This window comes from Pan paniscus, chromosome 16, assembly GCF_029289425.2.
Source record: "Pan paniscus chromosome 16, NHGRI_mPanPan1-v2.0_pri, whole genome shotgun sequence".
NCBI lineage: Eukaryota > Metazoa > Chordata > Mammalia > Primates > Hominidae > Pan > Pan paniscus.
This window is the reverse complement of record NC_073265.2, coordinates 56,720,608-56,745,838: the sequence shown is the minus strand read 5'-3', so window position 1 is coordinate 56,745,838 and position 25,231 is coordinate 56,720,608. Positions and strand designations below refer to the sequence as shown.

The 25,231-nt window shown below is 42.7% G+C and overlaps 1 protein-coding gene and 1 long non-coding RNA gene across 29 annotated transcripts in view; one reads left to right on the top strand and one right to left on the bottom strand.

The window, feature by feature from the left end:
- IQCH (IQ motif containing H) overlaps positions 1 to 25,231 on the bottom strand; it is a 249,328-nt gene that overhangs the window by 15,590 nt on the left and 208,507 nt on the right. For 18 of the 28 annotated variants that reach the window (XR_008621111.2, XR_008621115.2, XR_008621116.2 and 15 more), the window contains 2 exons: positions 14,956 to 15,078; positions 669 to 730 (listed from right to left, as the gene is read on the bottom strand). Coding sequence is in view for 22 of the 28 variants with exons in the window: in XM_034939000.3 (XP_034794891.1) it covers positions 669 to 730; positions 14,956 to 15,078 (185 nt within the window). In the remaining 6 variants the exon portion in view is untranslated. The remainder of the gene's footprint in view (positions 1 to 668; positions 731 to 14,955; positions 15,079 to 25,231) is intronic. The other 10 variants (XR_008621113.2, XM_055098593.2, XM_055098597.2 and 7 more) reach the window with 1 other exon arrangement.
- The window catches only part of LOC129393985 (uncharacterized), a 116,802-nt gene that overhangs the window by 29,729 nt on the left and 61,842 nt on the right, over positions 1 to 25,231 (top strand). The window lies entirely within an intron of this gene.

Genomic DNA, 25,231 nt, shown 5'->3' with positions numbered 1-25,231 from the left:
CACCAGAGCACAGAGCACTTTTCTAAGTATGCCAGAATGACAACTGCCTTCCACAGGCAGGACAACTGAGCTGGGTCCCCATCAGTGAGATCTGATGTGCCTTATCTGTGTATGCATTTGGGTATAATATGTTGTTAAATCTAAACCTTACCCATTAATTTCAGGTAATTAATCAATTATATTTATAAACCCCCATTGACACATCTAAAGTCATTTTATAAAATACCTAGGCTGGGCGCAGTGGCTCAGGCCTGTAATCCCAGCACTTTGAGAGGCCCAGGTAGGTGCATCACGAGGTCAAGAGATCGAGACCATCCTGGCCAACATGATGAAACCCCGTCTCTACTAAAAATACAAAAATTAGCTGGGCATGGTGGCACGTACCTGTAATCCCAGCTACTTGGGAGGCTGAGGCAGGAGAATCGCTTGAACCCAGGAGGTGGAGGTTGCAGTGAGCTGAGATCGCGCCACTGCACTCCAGCCTGGGTGACAGAGTGAGGCTCCGTCTCAAAAAAATAAAATAAAATAAAATACCTGAAGATCTAAATAAAGATAGACTTCTAATAAATCAGCATGCTGATTAAAATGCATGAGAAGCATCATTCTTGTTAGTTGTGATTGTCTATTTCCTTAGCTTATTGCAACTCACAGATACACTTCATACTCACAACATTCCCAACTTGTGTCTCTTCAGGTGCTCATATAATATAAAAACAGTTCCTTGCCTTTCCTGTAAAATTTGAATGGGGAGAAAAGAAATAGTATATTATCTCAGAAACAAAGTACAGAAAATGTTACTGGCACAGAAAGACTACTAAGATTGATTTGATTTGAAATCTAGAGCTACCTTCAGATATTATGAGAACACATTTGGAAAGGCTGCCTCTAGAATTTGGAGTAAATATGTTCTAGAACCGTGCTTTTTGAGTATGATCCTCAGAACACCTGCATCAGAATCATCTAGTGTGCTTGTTAAAACGGCATTTTCATGGGCATCATGCAAGCTCAGAAGACTTGGCAGGCACTCTGTCTTTTACCTTACTTCTTGGATGATTCTTGTGTACATCAAAATATGAAAACCACTGTTCTAAGAGTGATGGGTTAAAAAAATATAGGGGAGGCTGGGCACGGTGACTCACGCCTGTAATTCCAGCACTTTGGGAGGCTGAGGTGGGAGAATCGCTTGAACCCGGAAGGCGGAGGTTGCAGTGAGCCAAGATCTTGAACTCCTGACCTCACCCAGGAGGCCAGCCTGGCCAACATGGTGAAATGTTGTATGGTGAAAAGTAGCATGGTGGTCCAGCTACTTCAGAGGCTGAGGCAGGAGAATCGCTTGAACCTGGGAGGCAGAGGTTTCAGTGAGCCGAGGTCACGCCATTGCACTCCAGCCTGAGCAACAAGAGCAAAATTCCGTCTCAAAAAAAAAAAAAAATTGGCCGGGCGCGGTGGCTCACACCTGTAATCCCAGCACTTCGGGAGGCCGAGGCAGGTGGATCACGAGGTCAGGAGATCGAGACCATCCTGGCTAACACAGTGAAACCCCATCTCTACTAAAAATACAAGAAATTAGGCGGGTGTGGTGGCGGGTGCCTGTAGTCCCAGCTACTGGGGAGGCTGAGGCAGGAAAATGGCGTGAACCTGGGAGGCGGAGCTTGCAGTGAGCCGAGATCACGCCACTGCATTCCAGCCTGGGCGACAGAGCGAGACTCCGTCTAAAAAAAAAAAAAAAAAAAAATTATATATGTATATATGGTAGCAATTTGTTATGTGGAAAATAATTTGTACTTCAGTGGGAAACTATGTGTTGTCTATAGCAGGGGTCTTGAATCCCTGGGCTGTGGACTGGTACCAGATCTGTCTCACACAGGTCTGTGGCCTGTTAGGAACCGGGCCACACAGCAGGAGGTAAGCAGCAGGCAAGCAAGCATTACCACCAGAGCTCCGTCTCCTGTCAGATCAGCGGTGGCATTAGATTCTCCTAGGAGCGGGAAACCTATTGTTAACTGTACAAACAAGGGATCTAGGTTGCATGCTCCTTATGAGAATCTAACTGATGCCTGATGATCTGAGGTGGAACAGTTTCATTCTGAAACCATACTCCCTCTACCCACCTCCACGTCCATGGAAAAATTGTCTTCCATGAAACCAGTCCCTGGTGCCAAAAAGGTTGGGGATTGCTGGTCTATAGCACTCCCTGCTGCCTTATCAGATTGATTCTATGGGAGATATTTTACAATTTTGTAAAGTATAGGTAACTGATAGACAAGCAAATTCTGTCTAGTCTGATAAAGGCTCAGTTGATTTCCCTTTCCTGTTCCCCTTGTGGAAAAACCTATTTTGCCTCCATGTGCAAATTTCAATATTCCTGATCTATAAAGATGTCTGTTTTGGGATTCTCTTTTGAACCCGTTATAATATCTGCCTAGTTCCCTCTTTTTGTTTGTTTTGTGTTTTGGAGACAGGGTCTCACTCTGTCACCCAGGTTGGAGTTCAGTGGCTCAATCACAGCTCACTGCAGCCTCGATGTCCCCAAGTTCAGGTGATCCTCCCACCTCAGCTTCCTGAGTAGTTGGGACCACAGGCATGTGCCACCACACCCAGCTAAGTTTTGTATATGTTTTTTGGTAGAGATAGGGTTTCGCCTTGTTGCTTAGGCTGGTCTCAAACTGCTGGGCTCAAGTGATCCTCCCAGCCTCAGCCTCCCAAAGTGCTGGGATTACAGGCATGAGCCACTGTGCCTGGCAGTTCTGTTAAATAAAATCTTTATCATGTGTTTATTTTTACATCTGTAGGAGAGGCATGGCTTTACCTTTTTTTTTTTTTAAATTATCTTGTAACCGTTTTCTCCAAATAAATAAGAGGTAACCCTGGAGTTGTCCAACAGTGGAAATGCCTGCCCTGTGAAGTTGTGAACTTCCCATCACTGGAAGCTCAAAAAAGGAAACTATATTTTGGGGCTTTGGTAAAAGAAATCACATGCCAGAATTAGGACCACTCATCAACTTCCCACTTTATCAAGAAATCTGAGCTTTAGTACAGACAGTGGCTAAACAGTGGCTGCCAACGCTGGCTGCACATTAGAGTCGTCTAATACCTGGGCTCTACTTCCAGAAATGCTGATTTATTTGGTCTCGGGTGGGCCATGGGCGTAGGGCCATGCTGAGTCATATTGGAGCCCAAGGCAAAGGAAAAAATCAGTAATCTGGTCCTGTTTTCATTAAAAATTTTGATATTTTATTCCTAATGAATTTTTTGCAGTAATTTTGATTGTTAAAATATTGCACTAAAATATTACTTATATTAATGAGGGTTGTGTGTGTGTGTGTGTGTGTGTTTCCTTAAGTTTTGTGCTCAGGAAGAGTGCCTCACTTGCCTTACCCTAATCGCAGCCCTGCATGGGCATCTACATTCTTTTTTTGTTGTTGTTTTTGAGACAGAGTCTCACTCGGTCACCCAGGCTGGAGTGCAGTGGCACGATCTTGGCTCACTGCAACCTCTACCTCCTAGGTTCAAGCAATTCTCCTTTCTCAGCCTCCCAAGTAGCTGGGACTACAGGCGCATGGCACCACGTCTGGCTAATTTTTGTATTTTTAGTAGAGATGAGGTTTCACCATGTTGGTCAGGCTAGTCTCAAACTCCTGACCTCAGGTGATCCACCCGCCTTGGCCTCCCAAAGTGCTGGGATTACAGGCATGAGCCACTGTGCCTGGCCATCATCTGCATTCTTTAAAGCTCCTCACTGAGGTCACTCTCATGGGCATCTAGGGTTGAGAACCACTGCCTAGTACATCTCTTGCATCCCTTACTGTGCTGTCCAATATGGTAGCCAATAGCCACATGGGGCAACTGAGAAGTTGAAATGCTAGTAGTACAAATTGAGATGTGTCATAGCTTTCAAAGACTTAGTACAAAAAAAGTAGGACTATCTCAATAATTTTCATACTGATTACATGCTGAAATGACAATATTTTCAATATACTGGATTAAATAAAATATATTTTAAAAATTAACCTCACCTATTTCTTTTACTTTTAAAAAACGTTGCTCCAAGAAAATTTTGAATTATCTCTGTGGTTTACATTAGTGGTTTTCATTATATTGCTATTGGACAGTGCTATTCTAGGGACCTATGGTTAACACAAATATAACAAATCCTTTCTAGTAAGTGGTTCCCATTTCATAATTTTATATCCCCCTTTTAAAAATAGTTCCATATTGAGAAGGAGCATTAGTAATGATCGGGCATCAACTCCCCATATGCAGAACAAGTTCACAGAGGTTTCATATCCAGGGATATGTGGGATATTTATTGGATTTTTTTTTTCCTGCTAGGAATAGAATGCTTGGTTGGCAGAGACTTTCCTTTCAATACTTTAAAATTATGTTCCCATTGTCTTCTAGCTTTCATAGATTATGTTGAAAAGTGGCCAGGATAGGTGGCTCACACCTGTAATCCCAGCACTTTGGGAGGCCGAGGCGGGCGGATCATGAGGTCAGGAGTTTGAGACCAGCCTGGCCAGCATGGTGAAATGCTGTCTCTATTAAAAATACAAAAAAAAAAAAATTAGCCAGGCATGGTGGCACGCACCTGTAGTCCCAGCTACTCAGGAGGCTGAGGTAGGAGAATTGCTTGAACTTGGCAGATGGAGGTTGCAGTGAGCCGAGATCACGCCAGCCCGGGAGATAGTGCAAGACTCTATCTCAAAAAAAAAAAAAAAAAAAAAGAAAACTTAGCTAGCAGTCTTATTGCTCATTTGAAGGTAAAGTAATTTTTTTTTTTCTAGCTACTTTTAAGATTTTCTGTTTCTTGGTCGGGCGCGGTGGCTCATGCCTGTAATCCCAGCACTTTGGGAGGCTGAGGCGGGCCGATCATGAGGTAAAGAGATCGAGACCATCCTGACCAACACGGTGAAACCCCAACTCTACCAAAAATACAAAAACTAGCTGGGCATGGTGGCGCGTGCCTGTAGTCCCAGCTACTCAGGAAGCTGAGGCAGGAGAACTGCTTGAACCCGGAAGGCGGAGGTTGCAGTGAGCCAAGATCACGCCACTGAACTCCAGCCTGGTGACAGAGTGAGACTCCATCTCAAACATAAAAATAAAAAAAAAGATTTTCTATTGCTCTTCAATTTTCAGGAGCAAAATCATGATGTTCCCAGGTGTGATTTTCCTTATATTTATCTTGCCTGAGGTTTTTAGTGCTTTTGAATGAGGTTGGATATGTGTTTTGATGTCTTTCACTAGTTGTAGGAAATTCTCAGCCAGTATTTATTTAAAATCACTCCCTCTTCTCCTTGTGGGACACTAATTGCAGGAAAGTTAGATTGTTTCCTCCATGTTGCATGTATCTCTGAAGACTTTTTCTACATTTTCATCATTTTCTCCCTCTGTGTGTAAGTTGGAATTTTTTTCTACTGGCTTGTTTTCTAGTTCGCTAGTCATTTGTTCTGATAACCTATTAAATTCATGTATTAAATTATTTATTTTGTCACACTAATTTTTGGTTCCAGAATTTCCATTTGGGTTAAAAAACTGATTCTAGGTCTTTGGTGACATGAACATATTACAAACATATATGTTTTCTTGAACATATTAGTCCTAGCTATTTTAAAGTCCCTGTCTTTAAACTCTATTCCTGCTGGAAATAGAATGCTTGGTTGGCAGAGACTTTTCTTTCAATACTTTAAAATTATGTTCCCATTGTCTTCTAGCTTTCATAGATTATGTTGAAGAGTGGCTGGGATCGGTGGAGTTATGAGTCCCTGTCTCATAACTCCAATATATGAATCACCTGTGGATCTTTTTCTTTTTTTCCCCTTTGTTTTCAATGATTTGGTTCTTCTTTTAGTATACCTTATTTTTTTAATTGGATGATGGTCATTAAAGATGGAAAATTGTAGCAGCTCTAGATAATATCTTCCTTCAAAGAGGGTTAAATTTTTGTTTTTGGCAGACCAGTAGAGTACTGACAGCTCATCTTGATATATCAAGGGTTGATTTTATTTTATTTTATTAATTTTTTTTTTTGAGATGGAGTCTCACTGTGTCACCCAGGCTGGAGTGCAATGGCATGATCTCGGCTCACTGCAACCTCCGCCTGCTGAGTTCAAGCAATTCTCCTACCTCAGCCTCCCAAGTAGCTGGGACTACAGGTGCGCACCACCATCCCTAGCTATTTTTTTTTTTTTTTTTTTTTGTATTTTTAGTAGAGACAGGGTTTCACCATGCTAACCAGGCTGGTCTCAAACTCCTGACCTTGTGATTCGCCTGCCTTGGCCTCCCAAAGTGCTGGGATTACAAGGATGAGCCACAGCGCCCAGCCCCTGATTTTATTTTATTTTTGTATTTAAAAGTTTTTTTTTTTTGAGACTGGGTCTCACTCTGTTGCCCAGGCTGGGATGCAGTGGCATGATCACAGCTCACTGTAGCCTCGACTTCCCAGGCCTAAGAGATTCTCCCACCTCAGCCTTCCAAGTAGTCAAGACTACAGGTGTGTGCCACCGTGCCCTGCTAATTTTTGTATTTTTTGTGGAGACAGGGTTTTGCCATGTTGCCCGGGCTGGTCTCGAACTCCTGGGCTCAAGTAATCTACCTACCTCAGCCTCCCAATCCCATGCCTGGGATTACAGGCATAAACCACTATGCCTGGACTAAGGGTTGATTTTAGCTGTTGCTGGACCTGGTCTATTTAAAGGTTTTCCTTCATGCTTTGTGTTTAGTTTTTTCTCCTAGGGAAGTGTCCTTACTCCTAGAGTTTGGTCCTTTTGGAGTCTCCACTGGAAGCTTGAGGTGTTTATTAGGACCCTTTCAATTTAGCAGGACATGAACTCCTAAGATTATGTGACTTTTGAAATATCTGCCAGATCTTTAGCCTCCCAGCTACTGTTATATTTTTCCTCTGGATTTCTTGGAGTCTTAAGCTGTTCATTCCACCAGGTATGAGTCAATTAGGGATTTAAACGGCATCCACACACAAATTTTTGGGGCTCACTTCCCTTTGATCACCCTTGTTCTAGGATTTTGGATCTCAAGTCTCAAACAGTTTGACAGTTTTGAACTCCAGGCTTTGTTGCCTCCCAGCACTTTGGGAGGCCGAGGCGGGCGGATCATGAGGTCAAGAGATCAAGGTCATGAGGTCAAGAAAAAAATCTGTTTAGATTTATTTCCTAACACATTTGTAAATGTCCTTTAAAACTTGGGGGAATATGGCACTCACCTTAGATGCTTCTGTTCTTTCTTTCTTTAATTTTTTTAGAGATGGAGTCTTGCTTTCTCACCCAGGCTGGAGCGCAGTAGCGCGATCTTGGCTCACTGCAACCTCCAACTTCTGGGTTCAAATGATTCTTGTGCCTCAGCCACCAGAGTATCTGGGATTACAGGGATGGGCCATCACGCCCAGATAATTTTTGTATTTTTAGTAGAGATGGGGTTTCGCTATGTTGGTTAGGGTGGTCTCAAACTCCTGGCCTCAAGTGATCCACCTCAACCTCCCAAAGTGTTGGGATTACAGGCGTGAGCCACCGTGCCTGGCCCTTCTGTTCTTTTAAGGACTGTTTTAGTTGCCCTTCAATGCCTTCAAGCAGTTGTTTTATATATATCTCAAACCAGCCTTTATAATCATTTTTAGTGACAGAGTTAGTTGGTTACAAGCTACCTTGTCATGGTCAGAATGTCTAGGTTTGGCAGGACATTTATAACTTTCTAAGAAAGGTGACCAGGAGTGTTCTTAGCCCTTATCCAGAGGAAACAACAGAAATGAAAGGCTTACACAAAGCTGTTTTTTCTTATCCCATAAAACAATTCCGTATTTTATTTTATATGTGAGAGATGTAAGAGTCTACCCTTAGGCAGCTCACCAAAGTAAACCTCAATGTTAACAACATTTTCCCCAGGCAACTGCAGTCTACTTATGTACCCCAGAATCTCCCTTGACAATATGCTCACGTGTTACTCCCTGGCTATCAGATTCCCCATTACTGCCCTACTCAGGCCCGTTTCCCACGTAGCATCTTAGGTTATAGATCTTTTTGTTCGTGTTTATCCATCTTTCTCCCCGCTCGACGATATTTAAAATTTTACTTCTGTGTAAAATTCTTTTCAAGCTAGTTATTAGAAAGCACCATAATAAATAACTTTTTTGCTAGTAAACTTGCAAAGTGATTTAACATTTTAAGTCTCAGCTTCCTCATTTACAATATCAGAATGAAAATGTCTACCTTTCAAAGTTATTGCAAGAATGAAACAAAATGTGTGAAAATATTTAACAAGGTATAAAATGCTATCAAATAGAAATAACTATGGGTGATCCATGATATCTTCTAGATCAGGTCTGGCTCTCTTGATCTGAAAAGCCATGAACTATAAAGAAAAAAAACAAAATTATCTATTCAGTCCTCACTATTCAAAAACTGGTGGAACAGGACTGGGTAACTGCAATAAATACTTCCATTTGGAAAGAGAAACAATGAGAGAGAAACAGAAGACAGGGCTTTGTAGTAATTCTGAAATCCCACTGGGCAGACATTTCCAGGGCCCCTATCCTTTGGGTGGGAAATGTTCCTTGATTAGTTCTGATCCCAATTGCTTCATGAGCATAGACACTATTCTTTGTGGTCCTTGACTCTGCCTTCTGAGATTTTATTTCTTTTCCATAATTGTCCTTGGGCCACATCTGAAGTGGATATTAGAGATTATATTTTCCTCAGCAATTTTTTAAGAGATGGGATCTTGCCATGTTGCCCAGGCTGGTCTTGAACTCCTGGCCTCAAGTGAGCGGTCCTCCTGCCTCAACCTCTTGAGCAGCTAGGATTACAGGCACAAGCCATCCTTAGCAATTTTAAAACTTTCTCACCCACTTCCTGCCTGTAGATAGTTGAGGGCCCAAGGGTTGTTTTAAGTCTTAAGCAGCAACAGTCTCTTTTAATCCAGACTGAGATTTCTCTTGACGTTGAGTTCTTTCAAGAAATTAGTTGGTTTCTAATCTGTTTGATTTCAATCAGCTACAAGTAGCAATAGCTACAACATGGAGTTCTTTTCTAGATACTTCTTAAATTTTCTATATTTCTTTGCTTTCTTGCTTCTATGCCTCTCTCTTAATTTCAGTTATCTTAAGCCTATGAGGCTTCAGTAGGAGAGCTATACCCTTTTTCTTTTTACCCTTTTGTTCTGTTCTCTTTCCTGAGAGAGTCTCTCTGAATGAAAATATGTACTTGATATGGTTTGGCTGTGTCCCCACCCAAATTTTATTTTTAATGTAGTTCTCATAATCCCCACGTGTCATGGGAGGAACGCAGTGGGAGGTAACTGAACCATGGGGGTGGTTACCCTTACACTGTTCTCATGATAGTGAGTGAGTTCTCACTCAATCTGATGATTTTATAAGGGGATGTTCCCCCTTTGCTCGGCACTTCTCTTTCCTGCCATTTTGTGAAGAAGAATGTGTTTGCTTCCCCTTCCGCCATGATTGTAAGTTTCCTGAGACCTCCCCAGCCATGCAGAACTGGGAGTCAATTAAACCTCTTTCTTTTATAAATTACCCAGTCTTGGGTATTTCTTTATAGCAGCATGAGAACAGACTAATACAGTACTGGATGCCATAATCTTTGTTGGATTCATACTCTGAGATACTTTAATTCAGAGGTTTTAATAGTAGGTTATAGTCATACATTTAATTTGACATATTGCAAGGCTGAGTTTTAATTGGCTTTGGTTGTGTAAATAAATGCCTCTTCAATTTTTAAAAGTCTCATTTTTGAGGTTTAAAATCAGTTCAGCTTTTCCCATTTTGCAAAGTGCCAAATTTCTGAGATCTCTCTATTCCCTTTCCTTTCTGCTTGCAAGATGTCTGATTCATTCAGAAGCTCATATTTTTTGTATAATACCTTGCCAAATGCAGTCGGCAATGCCTAATATACACCATTAACACTAAAATTTCCAACTGTTTCTCCTAGAGCTGTAGGTACATTAGGTATATTATTTGCCTTCCAAGTAATTGCAGGTATTAGTTTTGCCAAATATTTCACCACTTCATAATTTCACTTCATAATTTCATAAATTCACTTCATGAATTGTCATCCTTCTGCTTTCCGTTAATAGTTTCCCAGCCACTCATTGCCTGACTACCAAGCCAGTACCAAAATTTTAGGTTTCTGTTTTAGGAGCATCTTCTTTTGATACTAATTTCAGTATAACCTGATTAGGCTGGGTTATGTTGCAGTAATTCAACAAAATTACTGGTTGTTTCTAACAATGAAAGTTGCAGTTCTTGGTCCTGCTCCATTTCCCACATGAGTTGGTATGGGTCTTTGATCACTGTGAGTACACGCAGGGACCCAGGCTGAAGGAGGCTCTGTCTCAATGTGTTTCCATGATTTCCAAGGCAGGAAAAAGGATATGGCAACTCAGGAAGTGGCTCCTACAGGCTTCTGCATAACAAGGACACGTATTACCTCTGCTTATATTTCACTGGCCAAAGCAAGTTATGTGGCCATGCCCAACTTCAGGAGGAGGGCTGAGGAAATACAGTTTCGTTATGTGCCTGGAAGGAGAAGAATCAGAATATTTGTGAGCAGCTCAGATGATTCCCACCATGGCAATACCCTGGCCAGAGGAAATGATTGCTGGTGACTGTGGAGCTATTTAGGATGGTGGCACACTGCCTATGTATGTGTGACACTAGCCCTGCCCCACACTGGTGCAGGCAGTAAACATGATGCCTTTCTCCATATGGCTTTCATTACAACTTCATTTCATTAGGAAGTCAGTGGGGGTATTCTGTAGCATTAGAGAAATACCCGGAATGAGACCCACCAAGTTGCTTACAAACTCAGCAATGCTCCCTTCCCATATGTGTCAAGGAAAAATAAACTCATAGAGTGATCTCATTTCCCTTTTTTTCCCCTGGGACTTTGGACAAGAACATCATTTGAAAAGTCTGTGATCATAATGGGAAAACAGTGCTGAGAATAAGGACTTTTGAGGATTCTTCTTTTGGTAGCACTGACAATGATGTGTTATTAATGTTGCTTTCTTTTTCTGGAACGAGCACCCATGTTAAATTCAACCAAGAGTGGGAGCAGGTTACTCTGGAATTTGGGTAAATGATCTTGTTTTTAGACTCAGCATAACCCAAACAGGCAATAAAATTTTAGGGAAATTAATTGTTAAACTTTTTTTTCTCCTTTTTAATGTAGAGATAGTCATAGGGGCTATGAAAAGAAGTCTGTGTTTCTCCAGCTGAAGAATACATAAGAGGTACCTAGAGGGGATATATTGGAAATGGATTCCAGAATTCTTCTTGACTGGGTTGGTAATATTTTAGAAATAGAGACAGTTGGTGGGAAACAGTCCTTAGCGGGAAAAGGGCTTATATAGGGGACACCTTGTGTAAGACGAAGAATCATGCTTGACTTTGTAGACAATTACGGGTTCAAATGTCAGTTCCACAAAATTCCTGGCTGTATGACCCTGGGAAAGTGCTTAAAATCTTTAAGCCTAAAGTCCTCACTGTAATATGGTAGAAATAACACCTTCTTATAGGACAGGCATGAAGAATAAATGAGATAATGAAGTAAAGTGCTCAGCTCAGAGGCCAGTACGCAGTAGGCACTCCATAAATGCTGGTTCACCACTTACCAACCTCCCATCCAAGAAAAGGCAATTAAGACAGCAAGTGAAGAGTCCTGACCAGGGATGGACACCAGGGTCTGAAAAGATGAAAACTCATCTCAGGAAAAATAAAGCAAGGATACTGCTGGAGAATTTTTGTGACTCAACTTCTTCCCTCTTTTCTTGTACTTCTGTTTATTATCTGCGCCTTTTCTTTTTTCATTTCTTTCTCTTTTTTTTGAGACAGAGTCTTGCTCTGTCACCAGGCTGGAGTGCAGTGGCGCAATCTCGGCTCACTGCAACCTCTGCCTCTTGGGTTCAAGCCATTCTCCTGCCTCAGCCTCCCGAGTAGCTGGGATTACAGGCGCCTGCCAACACACCCAGCTAATTTTTGTATTTTTAGTACAGACGGGGTTTCACCATGTTGGCCAGGATGGTCTCGATCTCCTGACCTCGTGATCTGCCCGCCCTGGCCTCCCAAAGTGCTGGGATTATAGGCATGAGCCACCGTGCCCGGCCTATCTGTTCCTTTTCTTTCTGATTATCCCCTCCTCCTCTTTTAGTGGATTCTCTCAGTCTCTGGATTTTCTCCTCTCTCTTCTCTTCTGTTATCTTTTTCTTCTTTGCATTGTTTCATCATCTGTTGCCCCAATCTATATTTCTTCTTCTCTCTCATTTTATCTTTCATCTTTTTTTAAGTTGTGCATGGATGGCCTGGAGGTGAGTCTATGGAACTCTGCTGGAAGTGTCTTCGGTGCCCCTCTGTCTGCCTTTTCTTTTCTTTTTTTGAGACAGAGTCTCGCTCTGTGGCCCAGGCTGGAGTGCAGTGGCACGATCTTGACTCACTGCAACCTCCGCCTCCTAGGTTCAAGCGATTCTTCTGCCTCAGCCTCCTGAGTAGCTGGGATTACAGGTGCATGCCACCACGCCCAGCTAATTTTTGTATTTTCAGTAGAGACAGAGTTTCACCATGTTGGCCAGGCTGGACTCGAACTCCTGACCTCAGGTGATCCACCCACCTCGGCCTCCCAAAGTGCTGGGATTACAGGCATGAGCCACCGCGCCCGGCCTCTGTCTGCCTTTTCTGTAGCTGTCTTCAGTGAGCTCCCTGACCCTCAGTAGAACCTTCTCCTCTGCGCCATCCACCTGCTTCCCTCGGCGTTAGCCATCTGTTTCCCCTATAAAATCTGCTCTTGGAAATAGATCCGATCAACTCAGAGACAAAGGAGTAAATAACTTATAAAGTTTGGTGCTTTACTTACCCCAAGGGTACTTGAACTTCAGTCAAATACAAAGTCTTAAGCCCAAGAAATAAATCTCTAATAATAATTTCAGGCAATAGAAAGTAATGAAGCACTTTTGTGTGGGGGGAAGGGCAGGAGACTGTCCCTGCCAAATATGCCTTTTTACAGAGTTGTTCTACTTTGATATTTTAGAATAAAATAAAATAAATAAATTCAGATAAAGCTAGAGTTAGATTTAGCCACTTTCTGGTAAGTGGAAGTGTTTTATCTAATCAGTTTGGGGTTAAAATCTATTTAATTCCAAAGGGATTGTGTGTAGCAGATGCAACAATTAATTTCAGGTAAATCAGTTCAATCTGGCTTCTTCATTCTCTCTTTATCAATTTTAATGTAATTTGCAAGGGGATCCAAGCTCCACTTTATGTGTCTGCAAACAGCACGAATTCATCTAACCAAAGAGTCTCATGTGCCCTGACAGTGCCTGGCAGCCTGCTGGGGATTGCCAAGTGTCAGCCAGACCATTCTATTCATTTGGCCTCGTGCTGAAGGTCTGCATGCTTTTTAAGAATGTATAAAATTTGGGGCTGGGCGCGGTGGCTCACGCCTGTAATCCCAACACTTTGGGAAGCCGAGGCGGGCGGATCACGAGGTCGCGATCAAGACCATCCTGGCCGACATGGTGAAACTCTGTCTCTACTAAAAATACAAAAATTAGCCAGGCATGGTTGCACGTGCCCGTAATCGCAGCTACTCGGGAGGCTGAGGCAGGAGAATCACTTGAACCCAGGAGGCGGAGGTTGCAGTGAGCCAAGATTGCACCACTGCACTCCAGCCTGGTGACAGAATGAGACTCTGTCTCAAAAAAAAAAAAAAAAAAAGAAGAAAAAGAAAATAGAATGTATAAAATTTGATCCTTGAAAATTGTACTGGTCTCAAGTGTAAAGAATGTAAGTTAATAAATGTAGAACTGAATATCTACAAATCAAAACATCTGATCAACTGGTTACTACTCAATTCTTATGTCATTATATATACCTTATATTTAATGTGGGAGATGAATATATTTTAAGATGTTTGAGGTGCTGTAAAGTGGGTCTTCCATAAGTAAGAGTGTACAGGGTTACTCAGGGTCTTAGAATGGCCCTGCGTGTGAGAGACTTGAAAATCTGAATCAAAGTAGAAAAACATGAAACTATTTTTCTGGAGTAACATGAGTCTCTAGGCATAAAACAGAGGTTCTATTTTTGGCAGGAGACGTTGCATTGCACTTGCCTCTAGTCAGCTACATCAGGATAAAGCAGCTATGCAGGGGCCCCCGGTATCATTGGAAATAGACCAAAAGTAGAGAAAATGGTTTTTATCAGAACTCCCTTCAGAAATAAATTATCAAATATCAGTAGGAGGATGCTATGGACTGAATTGTGTCCTGACCTTCCAAGTGACTGTATTGGAGCTAGGGCCTCTAAGGAAGTGATTAAGGTTAAATGAGGCTGTAGGTGTGATGCTTTGATTGACGGAACTGGTACCTTGTAAAAGAGACAACAGAGATCTCTCTCTCTCTCCTTCCATATGTGAGGACACCGCAAGGAGGCAGCCATTTACAAGCCAGGAAGCAGGCCCTCACCAGGAACCAAATCTGCTAGTGCCTTGTCCTTGGACGTACCAGCTGCCAGACAGTGAGAAAATACGCTTCTGTGGCTCAAGCCATTTAGCTTGTGCTATATTGTTATGGCAGCCCCAGCAGACTAAGACAGAAGCTATTCATTGATAAGCAGCTTTGGGTGGGATCAGGAAGCTCAGGGCCTGCTTCAGGATCATGAGGTGGTCCCCAAAATGCCTCCTAAGTCTGGAGAGCTTGCATGGCTTCTGCTTTAGCAAAGTGGGTGTGTAAGATTGGAGACGAAGTAGAACTTTCCAGGACTATGTGCTACTTTCTGTGGAGTTGCGTATCTGCTCTTCCCCAAGCAGCAATCAGCCTTCCTCTACAGACACGTCAAACCGGTATTTAAAGAATATCTATTTGAAGGGGCACCAAATTATTAGCTACCTAGATCACCCACAGGCATGTTTTTGGCCGCCCCTGGCCAACTGTAACCCTTCCTACCTCAAGATCATAGCCAATGCCATGGGCCCTACAGATCTGGAGAAAAACATAGTGGAAAACCAGTGAGAGATTGCTGTGTCTTAGCTGGGTGGTCATCACTGCATAGCGACTGGTTGCCAGCGTCTGGAAAGGAGCACAACTGAATATTAAACAGATATTTAAATAAACTTGTAATTTTGGAATACTTGAGATTAACAGGAAAATTGCGAAGATAATTCTGAGAGTTCCTATATCCCCCACACCCAGTTCTCCTATTGTTAACATCTTACATTGCTGTGGTACATTTGTCACAACTAAGGGAACACATTGCTACATTACTTTTTATTTTTATTTTATTTTTTGAGACAGGGTCTCACTCTGTCACCCAGGCTGGAGTGCAGTGGCACAATCTGGGCTCACTGCAACCTCTGCCTCCTGGGCTTAAGTGATCCTCCTGCTTCAGCCTCCCAAGTAGCTGGGACTACAGGTGCATGCCACCACACCTGGTTAACTTTATTATTTTTTTGTAGAGACAGGGGTCTCACTATGTTGCCCAGGCTGGTCTTGAACTCCTAGCTCAAGCGATCTGCCAGCCTCGGCCTCCCAAAATGCTGGAATTACCGGCGTGAGCCACCACACCTGGCCCTACATTACTATTAACATAAATCCATACTTTATTTCTATTTCATTAGTTTTTCCCTAATTCCTTTTTTCTGTTTCAGGACCCCATCTGAGACACTGCACCGTAACTAGCTGTCATATCTCCTTAGGCTTCTCTGGCCTGTGACGGCTTCACAGACTTTCCCTGTGGTTTGATGATCTTAACAGTTCCGAGGAGTAATGGGCAAGCATTTTGTGAAATCTCTCTCAATTTCAGTTTGTCTGATGTTTTTCTCCTGATTAGACTGTAGTAATGTGTTTTTGAGAGGAAGACCACGTGGGCAAACTGCCATTTTCCTCACTTCATATCAAAGGTAGATAGATGGTATCAGTGTGACTTATCACTGATGATGTTAACCTTTATCACCTGGCTACAGTGGCTTTTGAAGCTTGTGAAAAAACTTTACAGATTTGTCTGCTGTAAAGATATTTTCCCACTCTTCCCATACTTTAACCTTTGGCAGCAAGTCACTGGGCATGGACCACCTCCTTGAGGTGGCCAACATTAGAAATTTGATGCTGCTTTCTTTGGGGAAACGGCTCTTCTTTATCTTGCTTGTCTATCAGTGAAAGCCATGCCAAAGAGATTGGTGATAGTAGGCCCAAAGTGCTGTCATTATGTATTTCCTGAAAACATTTAAAATTTAATATGTACCAGATAAAGAACTGGATCCTGGCAGTTTTATAGCATGTTCTTTTTGAGATGTGATATTTGCCTTAGTCAATCAGCTGTTTTTCTCTAGATAGCTGGAAATTTGGAGAACTGCATATAGGGCCATGGCCAACCTTAGGGCATAGAAGATAAAGGTGCCTGGCTTGGCTCTTGAACTGTGGTGACACACAGGTGCTGGGCAACTAGGTACCCAGACTTATGCAGTGACCTGGAAAAGGAGTAGGCAAAGGAGGTGCTGCTGGTCTGGAGCTGGCCGTAAGGAATCGCAGTGACCTGACATGCATTATAATCAGGCCTCTGGCTCGCCTCCTGTCTCTGAGATAACGCAAGGGAACTGGGGCTGACTGAGTGCTCTGCAGAGAATAGACCTCCTTTCCTCTCCTGCATCCCTCTCTCCCTCTCCACGCGCACACACACACACACACACACACACACACACACACACACACTCAGATTTCGTGGCACTTTTGGTGACATGCTCCCCTCACACGTGATGGGGGGAGCATGTTTTTCTTCAACATTTACATCAAGTCCTGTGTCCGAAGGTCACATCATCAGTGCCACCAGTTAAGGCTGCTCATCCTAAATGCAAGTGGAGTCCACATCTACAGACGAGTTAGGCCCCCACAGGCTAATACATCTTGAGTTGTTTACCCCACTTGTAGCGTCCCATTTGTAGCCATTGGGATTTTTCTAACAACAGAAAATTGATTTGATCCTCATATGCCTCACTACTGTACTCTGTCACCCTGACCTATCATGAGTTGTTCCCTTGGTCATCTGCCCTCCATGACTGGGAGTTTTCTGAGGGCAGGCGCTGTTTGGTTTCTGAATCTCCAGTTTGGGCATGATACCAGAACAGAACAGGCACTTGGTGTTTATTAAATAAAAGAGAATGAATACATGAAATAGATTAGGTGGATAGCTCTTCCCTCTGACTTAAGAGACTCTTCAAAGTATGTAATTTAAGAAAGACACTGCCCATTGATAAATGCTTTGGGGCAAAAGCAGGTGATTATTACATGGCACAGGGGACAGTCACACCATCCTTAGAGAAGGACAACTCAGGGCAGTTGCTCTGGGCCTTGCCTGCTGGAGGACAGTATGGCTCTGGTGGACTAAGCAGGAATAATTGGTGGGGTAAAAAGAACTGGCTTGGAGAAGTTCTGGCCCAGCTAGCTAGTCTGTCTGGAAGGGCATGGCCACAAGGCCTGCTCGCTCTGCCATACTGGGCTGGCCATGCTCTCACCTTCACACTGAAAAGCCCAGAAGCATGGGCTTTTGCACATGGAAGTGAACTGTAAACACTCTCGAATTCCATTGTGGTTACTGAGCATGTAATTGCATGGTAATTGCCATGAATTCACAAGATAATTCCAAGGTTATTTTTGTCTTCTAAACTTGTCTGATGCTGCCATAGTATATAAACAAGAAAAACCAAGACCAGACCCCAGCCAGCAAGAGAGGTAGGCAGGCAGGCATGTGGTAGCACAATCTAGCAATACTATGTATCTTGGCTCCAAAGCACAGCAGAAGAGCTTACTGTCCAGTAGTACATGATTACTAGACAACATGTAAGGGCAGGCTACCCTGAGGTTTCTTCTTCACTACAGATGCAGAGTGCAACTCCCCTTCCTCCCAGACGGGTTTGTGATGCATAAAGAATCTGAAGGAAGAGCCAGGATATTTGGTACATGTCTCCCAACCTTCTTTTCCATAACCATCACCATCCTAGTCCAGACCTTTATTGCCTGGAGAGTCAGAGGTGAGGATACAAGCAGAATTCTGCAGTGGAAAGGTTATATGGAGTGAGAAAGAAGTTCAAAACCTGACAAGGCCACTTACTGTGTATGTGATCTTGAACAGATCATTGAAATTCTCTGTCTTCTGATGATTAAATAAGCACCTACTGCAGTGCCTGGAACCTGATAAATGGTAGCTACTATTTTTGTTGTCATTCCTTTGAAAGGATTTTGGATCTACAATAAATGTAACTTCCCAGGCTGTTTTTTCCCCTACTCTTCCCCCATCTCCTGGGATTCTGAACAGTATCACCGGATTAATCATTTCCCCCAACACAGGTTGGTCTGTGTCATCCTCCTATTCAGAAATATTCAGGCCTTTTTGCCTTCACGGTGAAATCTAGACCCTGGTGTGGTGGGTAGACCTCCCCAAACTTGCTCAGTGCACCCTTCCAACTACTTCTCCTGCTTCCCACTTCCCCAGTTCTGTGCTCCAGTCTGACTGGTTCACTGCCTTTTCCTAGCAGACCACAGGTTTCTTTGGACTCTGTCCCATCTGCTAGGGGACGTCCTCCCCTCCTCGCCAGTTAGTGACTGTTCTAGTCTTTAAGGCAGGATAAAGTTCTGTGTTTTCATTAAAGTGTTCCCTGTCCCTGCCAGTCCATGGTCATTTCCCCTGAGAACTCTGGCAGCAAGCTGAGGGTCTGTCACTCAAATGGCATTTATCCATGTGTATGTTATCTATTTTAATAGCAACATCTCTCTCTCTCTATGGCCTTTCTTTTCAGCTCCTCAAGGATAGGGACTTTGTCAATTATCTTTGTCTCCTGATGCTTGGTGAAAGTCCTGGCACATATTAAGTACTAAATAAATGCATTAGAATAATACTTCAAGATACAACTACTTTTTAGAAGACCTAGCCAACTGCACAGTTTCTGCAGGAAGAAACTATCAATCACCTAGGATTGTCTTATGTCCAGCCTGATAGCACAAGTGAATAGCATAGGAGTATTGAGAGGAGGATTAGATGAGAATGTAAAGACCTTGGACTAGTGTCTGGCACACAGTAAGCTCTCAATAAATGTTAGCAATTATTTTCACGTATTAAACTAAATAGTTTCAAAGATAAGGTCAATTATTTCAAATTAAAACTGACCAACTAACCAATAAACCTTTTCATCAGAAGGTGACTTGAATCAGAAGACCTGGGCTTTGCTATGTACCACCTTTATGACTTGGGCAGCTCACTTAACTTTGCTTAGCCTCAGTTTCCTATTCTGTAAAATGTATATAATAATCCTTAACATCGATTTCTTGGGGTTATCATGGGGATCAAATAAGCTCATGTATAGTTAAAGTATAAAGCATTATACAAATAGAAAACATTATTTTCTATTAAAAGGTTGACTTGTAAAAACTAGTCTCTTCTGATGCTGTACAATTTATGTAGGTTTGATAAGGATCAAAAAAGAAATCATGATTTGGAAATATCTATTGAAATTAAAAATTTTAATTTTTATGGTTATGTCCTTTGAGCCAAAATTCCACTTTATGGTATGTATTCTAAGATATACCTTAAATGTGCCAAATGATATATACACAAAGTTATTCATTGCAGCACTGTAATATGAAAAAACTGAAAACAACCCAAAAATCTACCGATGGGGGAAGGGTACATAAATTATGGCACATCCATGCAATGAAATAATATGTTGCTGTAAAAAAGAAATGATACTGCTCAGGTGTCTGAATCTGAAAAAAAAGAAATGAGAACATTTTTAATGAAGTGTTAGAGAAAGCTCTCCAAAGAAAAAAGTGAGATTCAGAACAGTATGTATTATAGGCTACATTTTGGGTATAAAAGGGGGAAAAGGATCACCTGTATGTGTATTTACTTGTATATGTAAAAAGATGCTCTGAAAGGATATATAGACACAGAATGGTGGTTACCTTTGTAGGATGAGGTGGGAACTGATCAATGGAAAGGAGGTTTGTCCATGTGTGACTGTTTCCACCTTTTGCCTCTTGAACCATGTGAATATATTATGTATTTCAAAGAATTAAATGAGAACCCCATTAAACTTGATTTTGAAGACAAGAGTTGAAGATGTATATTTCATGCATATTTTTAGTGTGTGAACTGTTTATTTTTTAAAAAACATAGTCAAGCTTTTCTAGATGGTTCATAGTATAAGTGACATGCTCTTTTCCATGCTCTGTGTTATTTGCTTGGAAATCTGTGCTATGTATAGGAAACCATGTCCAGTTACATGTTCTTTTTAAAATCTAAGACTCCAGCCAGGCGCAGTGGCTCACGCCTGTAATCCCAGCACTTTGGGAGGCTGATGGGGGCGGATCATGAGGTCAGGAGATCGAGACCATCCTGGCCAACATGGTGAAACCCCGTCTCTACTAAAAATACAAAAAAATTAGCCGGGCATGGTCGCGGGCGCCTGTAGTCCCAGCTACTCGGGAGGCTGAGGCAGGAGTATGAACCTGGGCGTGAACCTGTGAGGCGGAGCTTGCAGTGAGCCAAGATCGTGCCACTGCACTCCAGCCTGGGCGACAGAGCGAGACTCCGTCTCAAAACAAACAAACAAACAAAAAAACCCTAAGACTCCTCTATGAACATCCGGTCCATTTAGTGCTTCTGTGTGAGACACAGAAGCTGAGGCTGAGCTCAGAGCAGACGAGAAGCCAATGGATAATGGCAATATTCCTGGAGACAACCTCGTCACACAGGGAAATACATCCTCTTTTCAAAGAAGAGCTTTCTCTATGGCCTCAACAAGGGACTTCTTTAGGGATGAGCACAAGCTCCACTCTGGGGCTGGATCACTGATTCTCAGCTGATGCAAGGCAGGTTGGAATGTGTCACAGTTAAACACAGGCCGAGGTTAAATCTTGGCTTCCCTACTTGCTTGCCTACTGACCTTTAACAAATTGCTTAACATCTCTTAACCTTGTCTTCCTATCTAAAAATGGGCATAATAACAGCACCTGCCTAATATATTGGACTGCAAAAAGATTCATGGAAAGCACTTAGTAAAGTACTTGGGGTGGAGTAAAGGCTCTGTGTCCTTTGGTAAACTGGAGGGCTTTGCTACTCACCCTTATATCCTCTGTGCTTAGTAGAGTGCCTGGCACAAAATAGGCATTGGGTAAGTATCTATCTGCAGAATTTACTTCTAGTTGATTCTTGCTGAAAGTAGTAACTGATGGTTAAGGTAAAGGCTGATGAGAACTTAGGATATGACCTGTCACAATATTACTCCTTTCTAAAAGATCCTGCAAGAAAAAGACCTTTTAAGCGAAGGCTGTAGTATAGGGGGATGGGCCCTTCCTGTGTCCCCGTACAGGAGATGTCCCCTCCTTCAGCCATCCGCAACACATGAGGCTGCCTGGGCCAGGCTTGGTGCAGAGTCCCTTTCTGTAGGCCCCGTAAGATCAAATCCCCCAAGTGACCCTGGGGATCATGTAGCCCTCCTTTATTTTAGAAATGAGGAAACTGAGGCCAGAAGAGAAGATCAGAACTCATGATCCCTAACTCCCAGACCAGTACTCTTCACTCCAAATGTCCAGTGACCACATTTGGAATAGGTGGGAATTTCAGAGGTTAGCCTTTTCTAGTAAAACAGGAGAAAAAAAAAAGACAAAATATTCTTGGTAGAAGTCTAGTCTTATTAAACTACCTTTCTAAATCACAATTTAACAAGAATGCTTCAAGCTAAATAAAGGAAGCTCAAAATACTCCTTTTCACTGGAGAATATAATTTTGCTTCAGCCACAATTTAAATTGATTTAGTTCTGAGCACCAGCACTTGAAATGTGGAACATATTCTATTTTCGCCATGATACTTGTTTTGACAGTGATGCATTTCAGTTGACATAGTTGAAATCCTTATGTAATAAATCTCTGCCTGAAAATTAATCATGTTTATAATATTCTGAGAATTAATAACACCCATTGCTCAAATCATTAACTTAAAAAAGGAGCTTCCAAAATCTGTTCTCGGCAGTAAGGGACCACAAATAAATGAATGTTTGATAAAATAATCCAAGTAGCAGTTTAACAAGCGTAAACTTGAATGTGGCTGCAATAACACAGAACTATTGTTTAAGGGTTGGCAGAGGCTGATGAGGTTCTTATTTCAGTTACGAAGCAGGCATCCACATGCATAATGAACTGCTCTCTGAATTATTAATGTGTTGCTTATTTAGCCTCATCTGTCTAGAAGATAATGTATCCTAACTCTAATGAGTGATTGGTTTTGTACATAATTACAGTAGCAGCAGTAGCAGGGAAATGTGTGCCTTCAAAGAAGGAGTTCTAAAAATAAAGTCATCACATAAACTCTGCTGTTGTTGCATTCTATCAAAATCAAACCCGAAGCATTTGAGAATTTATAATAAATTACAGGAGACAGAATCATTATTAACATAATTTAACACAAAAGGTTTTACTTAATCATTCATTACAGATCATGTGCTGCTAAAATGTGTATAAATGACTTGGGTTGTGTTAAGATGTTTGCAAAGATGTTCCCTTTTGGACACTCACCAACCATGGTATGGAGGGTCCAGAAAGAGCGAGGAAGAGTGAAAAACTGACAGAAAAGGGTAATGATTGATGCCGGTTTGGACAGAACATTAATTGAAAGTTAAAACACTGTTAGGCGATTCCTTTTCATTTCTAAAACACGCACGTCTGGGATTTATCAGGCCTTGTTTACACCTTCAAGTGGTTCTTTGTGGAGGTCAGTGAATCAGAAACCCATTCACCTGGTCTAAATGGGTCTGAGTGACAGTTCTCCCACCTGTTTCTGAGATGAGCCAACAGCTCTTCTGAGAGCCCAGGAAGGTGTTTGCTTTCCTTCTATATAGCATATTATTAAAGAAAAGGGCCCACACTGGAAGCATTTTATAGGCATTAGTTTTGAATGCGCTCTCATTATCATTGTGGTTTCATCTGTGCATTTTCTTCTCCTTCAGTCTTCAAAGGGGGCTGTCAACTGCCTGATCATAAACTTGACGGCATCATAGTCTGTTCACACTTGTTCAGGAAGCTTCGATTTGCTTGTGAGTTGTACCGCGTGTGCATGTGCACATGCTTCTTTTTAAAAAAATCGCTGATCATATGTGTACACATGCACAGGAGGGTGTGTGCACAACCCAAGCATAGTGGCAGAAGGGGGGGAACATCTGTTTATATCTTTCTAAAATGAAAAGCACTTTCAATTTATTCCTACACCAGAAAACCTGCATAGCTTTTCTCTAGTGATTTAAGAGGTATTGGCCTTACTGAAGATCATAATGCCTCCCTTTTGTGTGCATGCACTTCCTAAAAATGTTTAAGACTTGATCACAGGAGAATGTTGCCTATAGCTAGGAATGAAACCTATAGGCAACATGGGGAAAATGGAAGAGTGCTTCTCACTCAAAGCACAACTTCTGCTGATAGCCTTCTGAAGCAACATACTTCAAAGCTGCAATTGTCTTTGGAAGTCTTGTGCTGAATACCACTCTGCTTCCAGCTTTATTTTTATTTTTATTTTTTGAGACAGAGTCTCACTCTGTCAACTAGGCTGGAGTACAATGGCACGATCATGACTCACTGCAGCCTCGACCTCCAGGGCTCAAGTGATCCTCCTGCCTCAGCCTTCCCAGTAGCTAGGATTATAGGCATGCACCACCATGCCCGGCTAATTTTTGTATTTTTGTAGAGACAGGGTTTTGCCATGTTGCCTAGGCTGGTCTAGAACTCCTAGGCTCAAATGATCTGCCCGCCTCGGCCTCCCGAAGTGCTGGGATTACAGGCGTGAGCCACCACACCTGACCCCCAGCTTCTTGCAGAAATGGCATAGACTTAGGTTCACTGGCCAGAAGGGCTCAAGTGTCACTGCTGTTTCTCCCTCTAGCACTGAACATAGGGTCTCTCAGGTCTCTTTGGTGAGGATGGAGGCCACAGGTGGAGATGGACCTGAAAGCCTCTTAGCAAGGTCCTGGGTCATAATTAAAAGAGGTCTGTTTCTCCTCTCCAGCTCAACTCTGCTTCTCTTCTTACTAAGGAAAGAGATCAAGGGGATTCTTGTGAGCAAGGTTCTTCCTGGTACCTGATTGGGCAACTGGATGAAGAAGAGGGAAAGGAAAAGGCTGCCTGAGCCCCCCAAGACATCAGGTGCCCTCCTTATGGTGACTGCAGAGATCCTCGGAAGAGTCAAAGGTTATTCAAATCCAGACTGGACCCAAAGGGGTTCACAGAAAGGCAGGAGACCGCTTGGAAAAGGTATCTCTGGGACACTCATGTTGGGTCCCATTAATCACTAGAGTTCCTCTTTTATCTGTTTGATATATTTGGATTTCAAGTAGAGCTTCATTTGCAAAAAAGTATGAAGCCCACTGTTGTAAGGAAAGGCCAAAGAAACCCTCTGGCAGCTGTGAGAGCACCGTGGCCAGAGAGTCCCCAATACACTCTTGCACAAAGGGCATCTGGTCCCCTTGGCCTTTGTTCTCTCTCTCCATGACCAACCTAGCCTGTTCAACCAAGCGCCCACTGTCCCCATGGGGCTATGCCCTTTGTTACTCAGGGTGCTGAGGTTGGTAACCCGCAGCCAGCCCCAGGACTCTGGCCCCAGCCCCCTCACCGATGGAGCTAGCAATAAGAAGGGAGGCGGCAGCTGTGGGAAGAGGTGGAACATGATGGGGCTCCTTAACCAAGCTGGGAAGTGGGATTTTCCTGAAGATCACAGGAGTCCATTCAAAATCACACACAGGGGAACAACATGCTCAGACTGGCTTAAACCTTGCCACCTTGGCTGCCGTGTCTGTTTAGGCTGAGGGCACAGGCAGGGACAGGGAATCTTAGGAGGAATACAGGTGTGAGATGGCAGAAGCTGACACTAAGACACTATCTTTGTGGAGAGAGAGGAGGGGTCAGGTTAGTGGCATTTTCGCAGCTAGACTCAACACGCCCTGCTTGCTGACTGGATGTGGGGCTGGGGGTTATCTTATCAGTCTCTGGCCTGATCCACTAACAGGAAGTACAGGAGGAAGAAAGACAAATGTGATGCAGTTTTGGATAGCTTGACTCTGAGAATTCGAAGCAGAGATGTTCTATAGAATTTTGGACCCATGAATCTGAAGCTCACAAAAGAGAGTGGGGCTAGAACAATATGGGTTTTGTGTGAAACAGCTTGTAGTTGAGGCAATGGGTGTAGGTGTA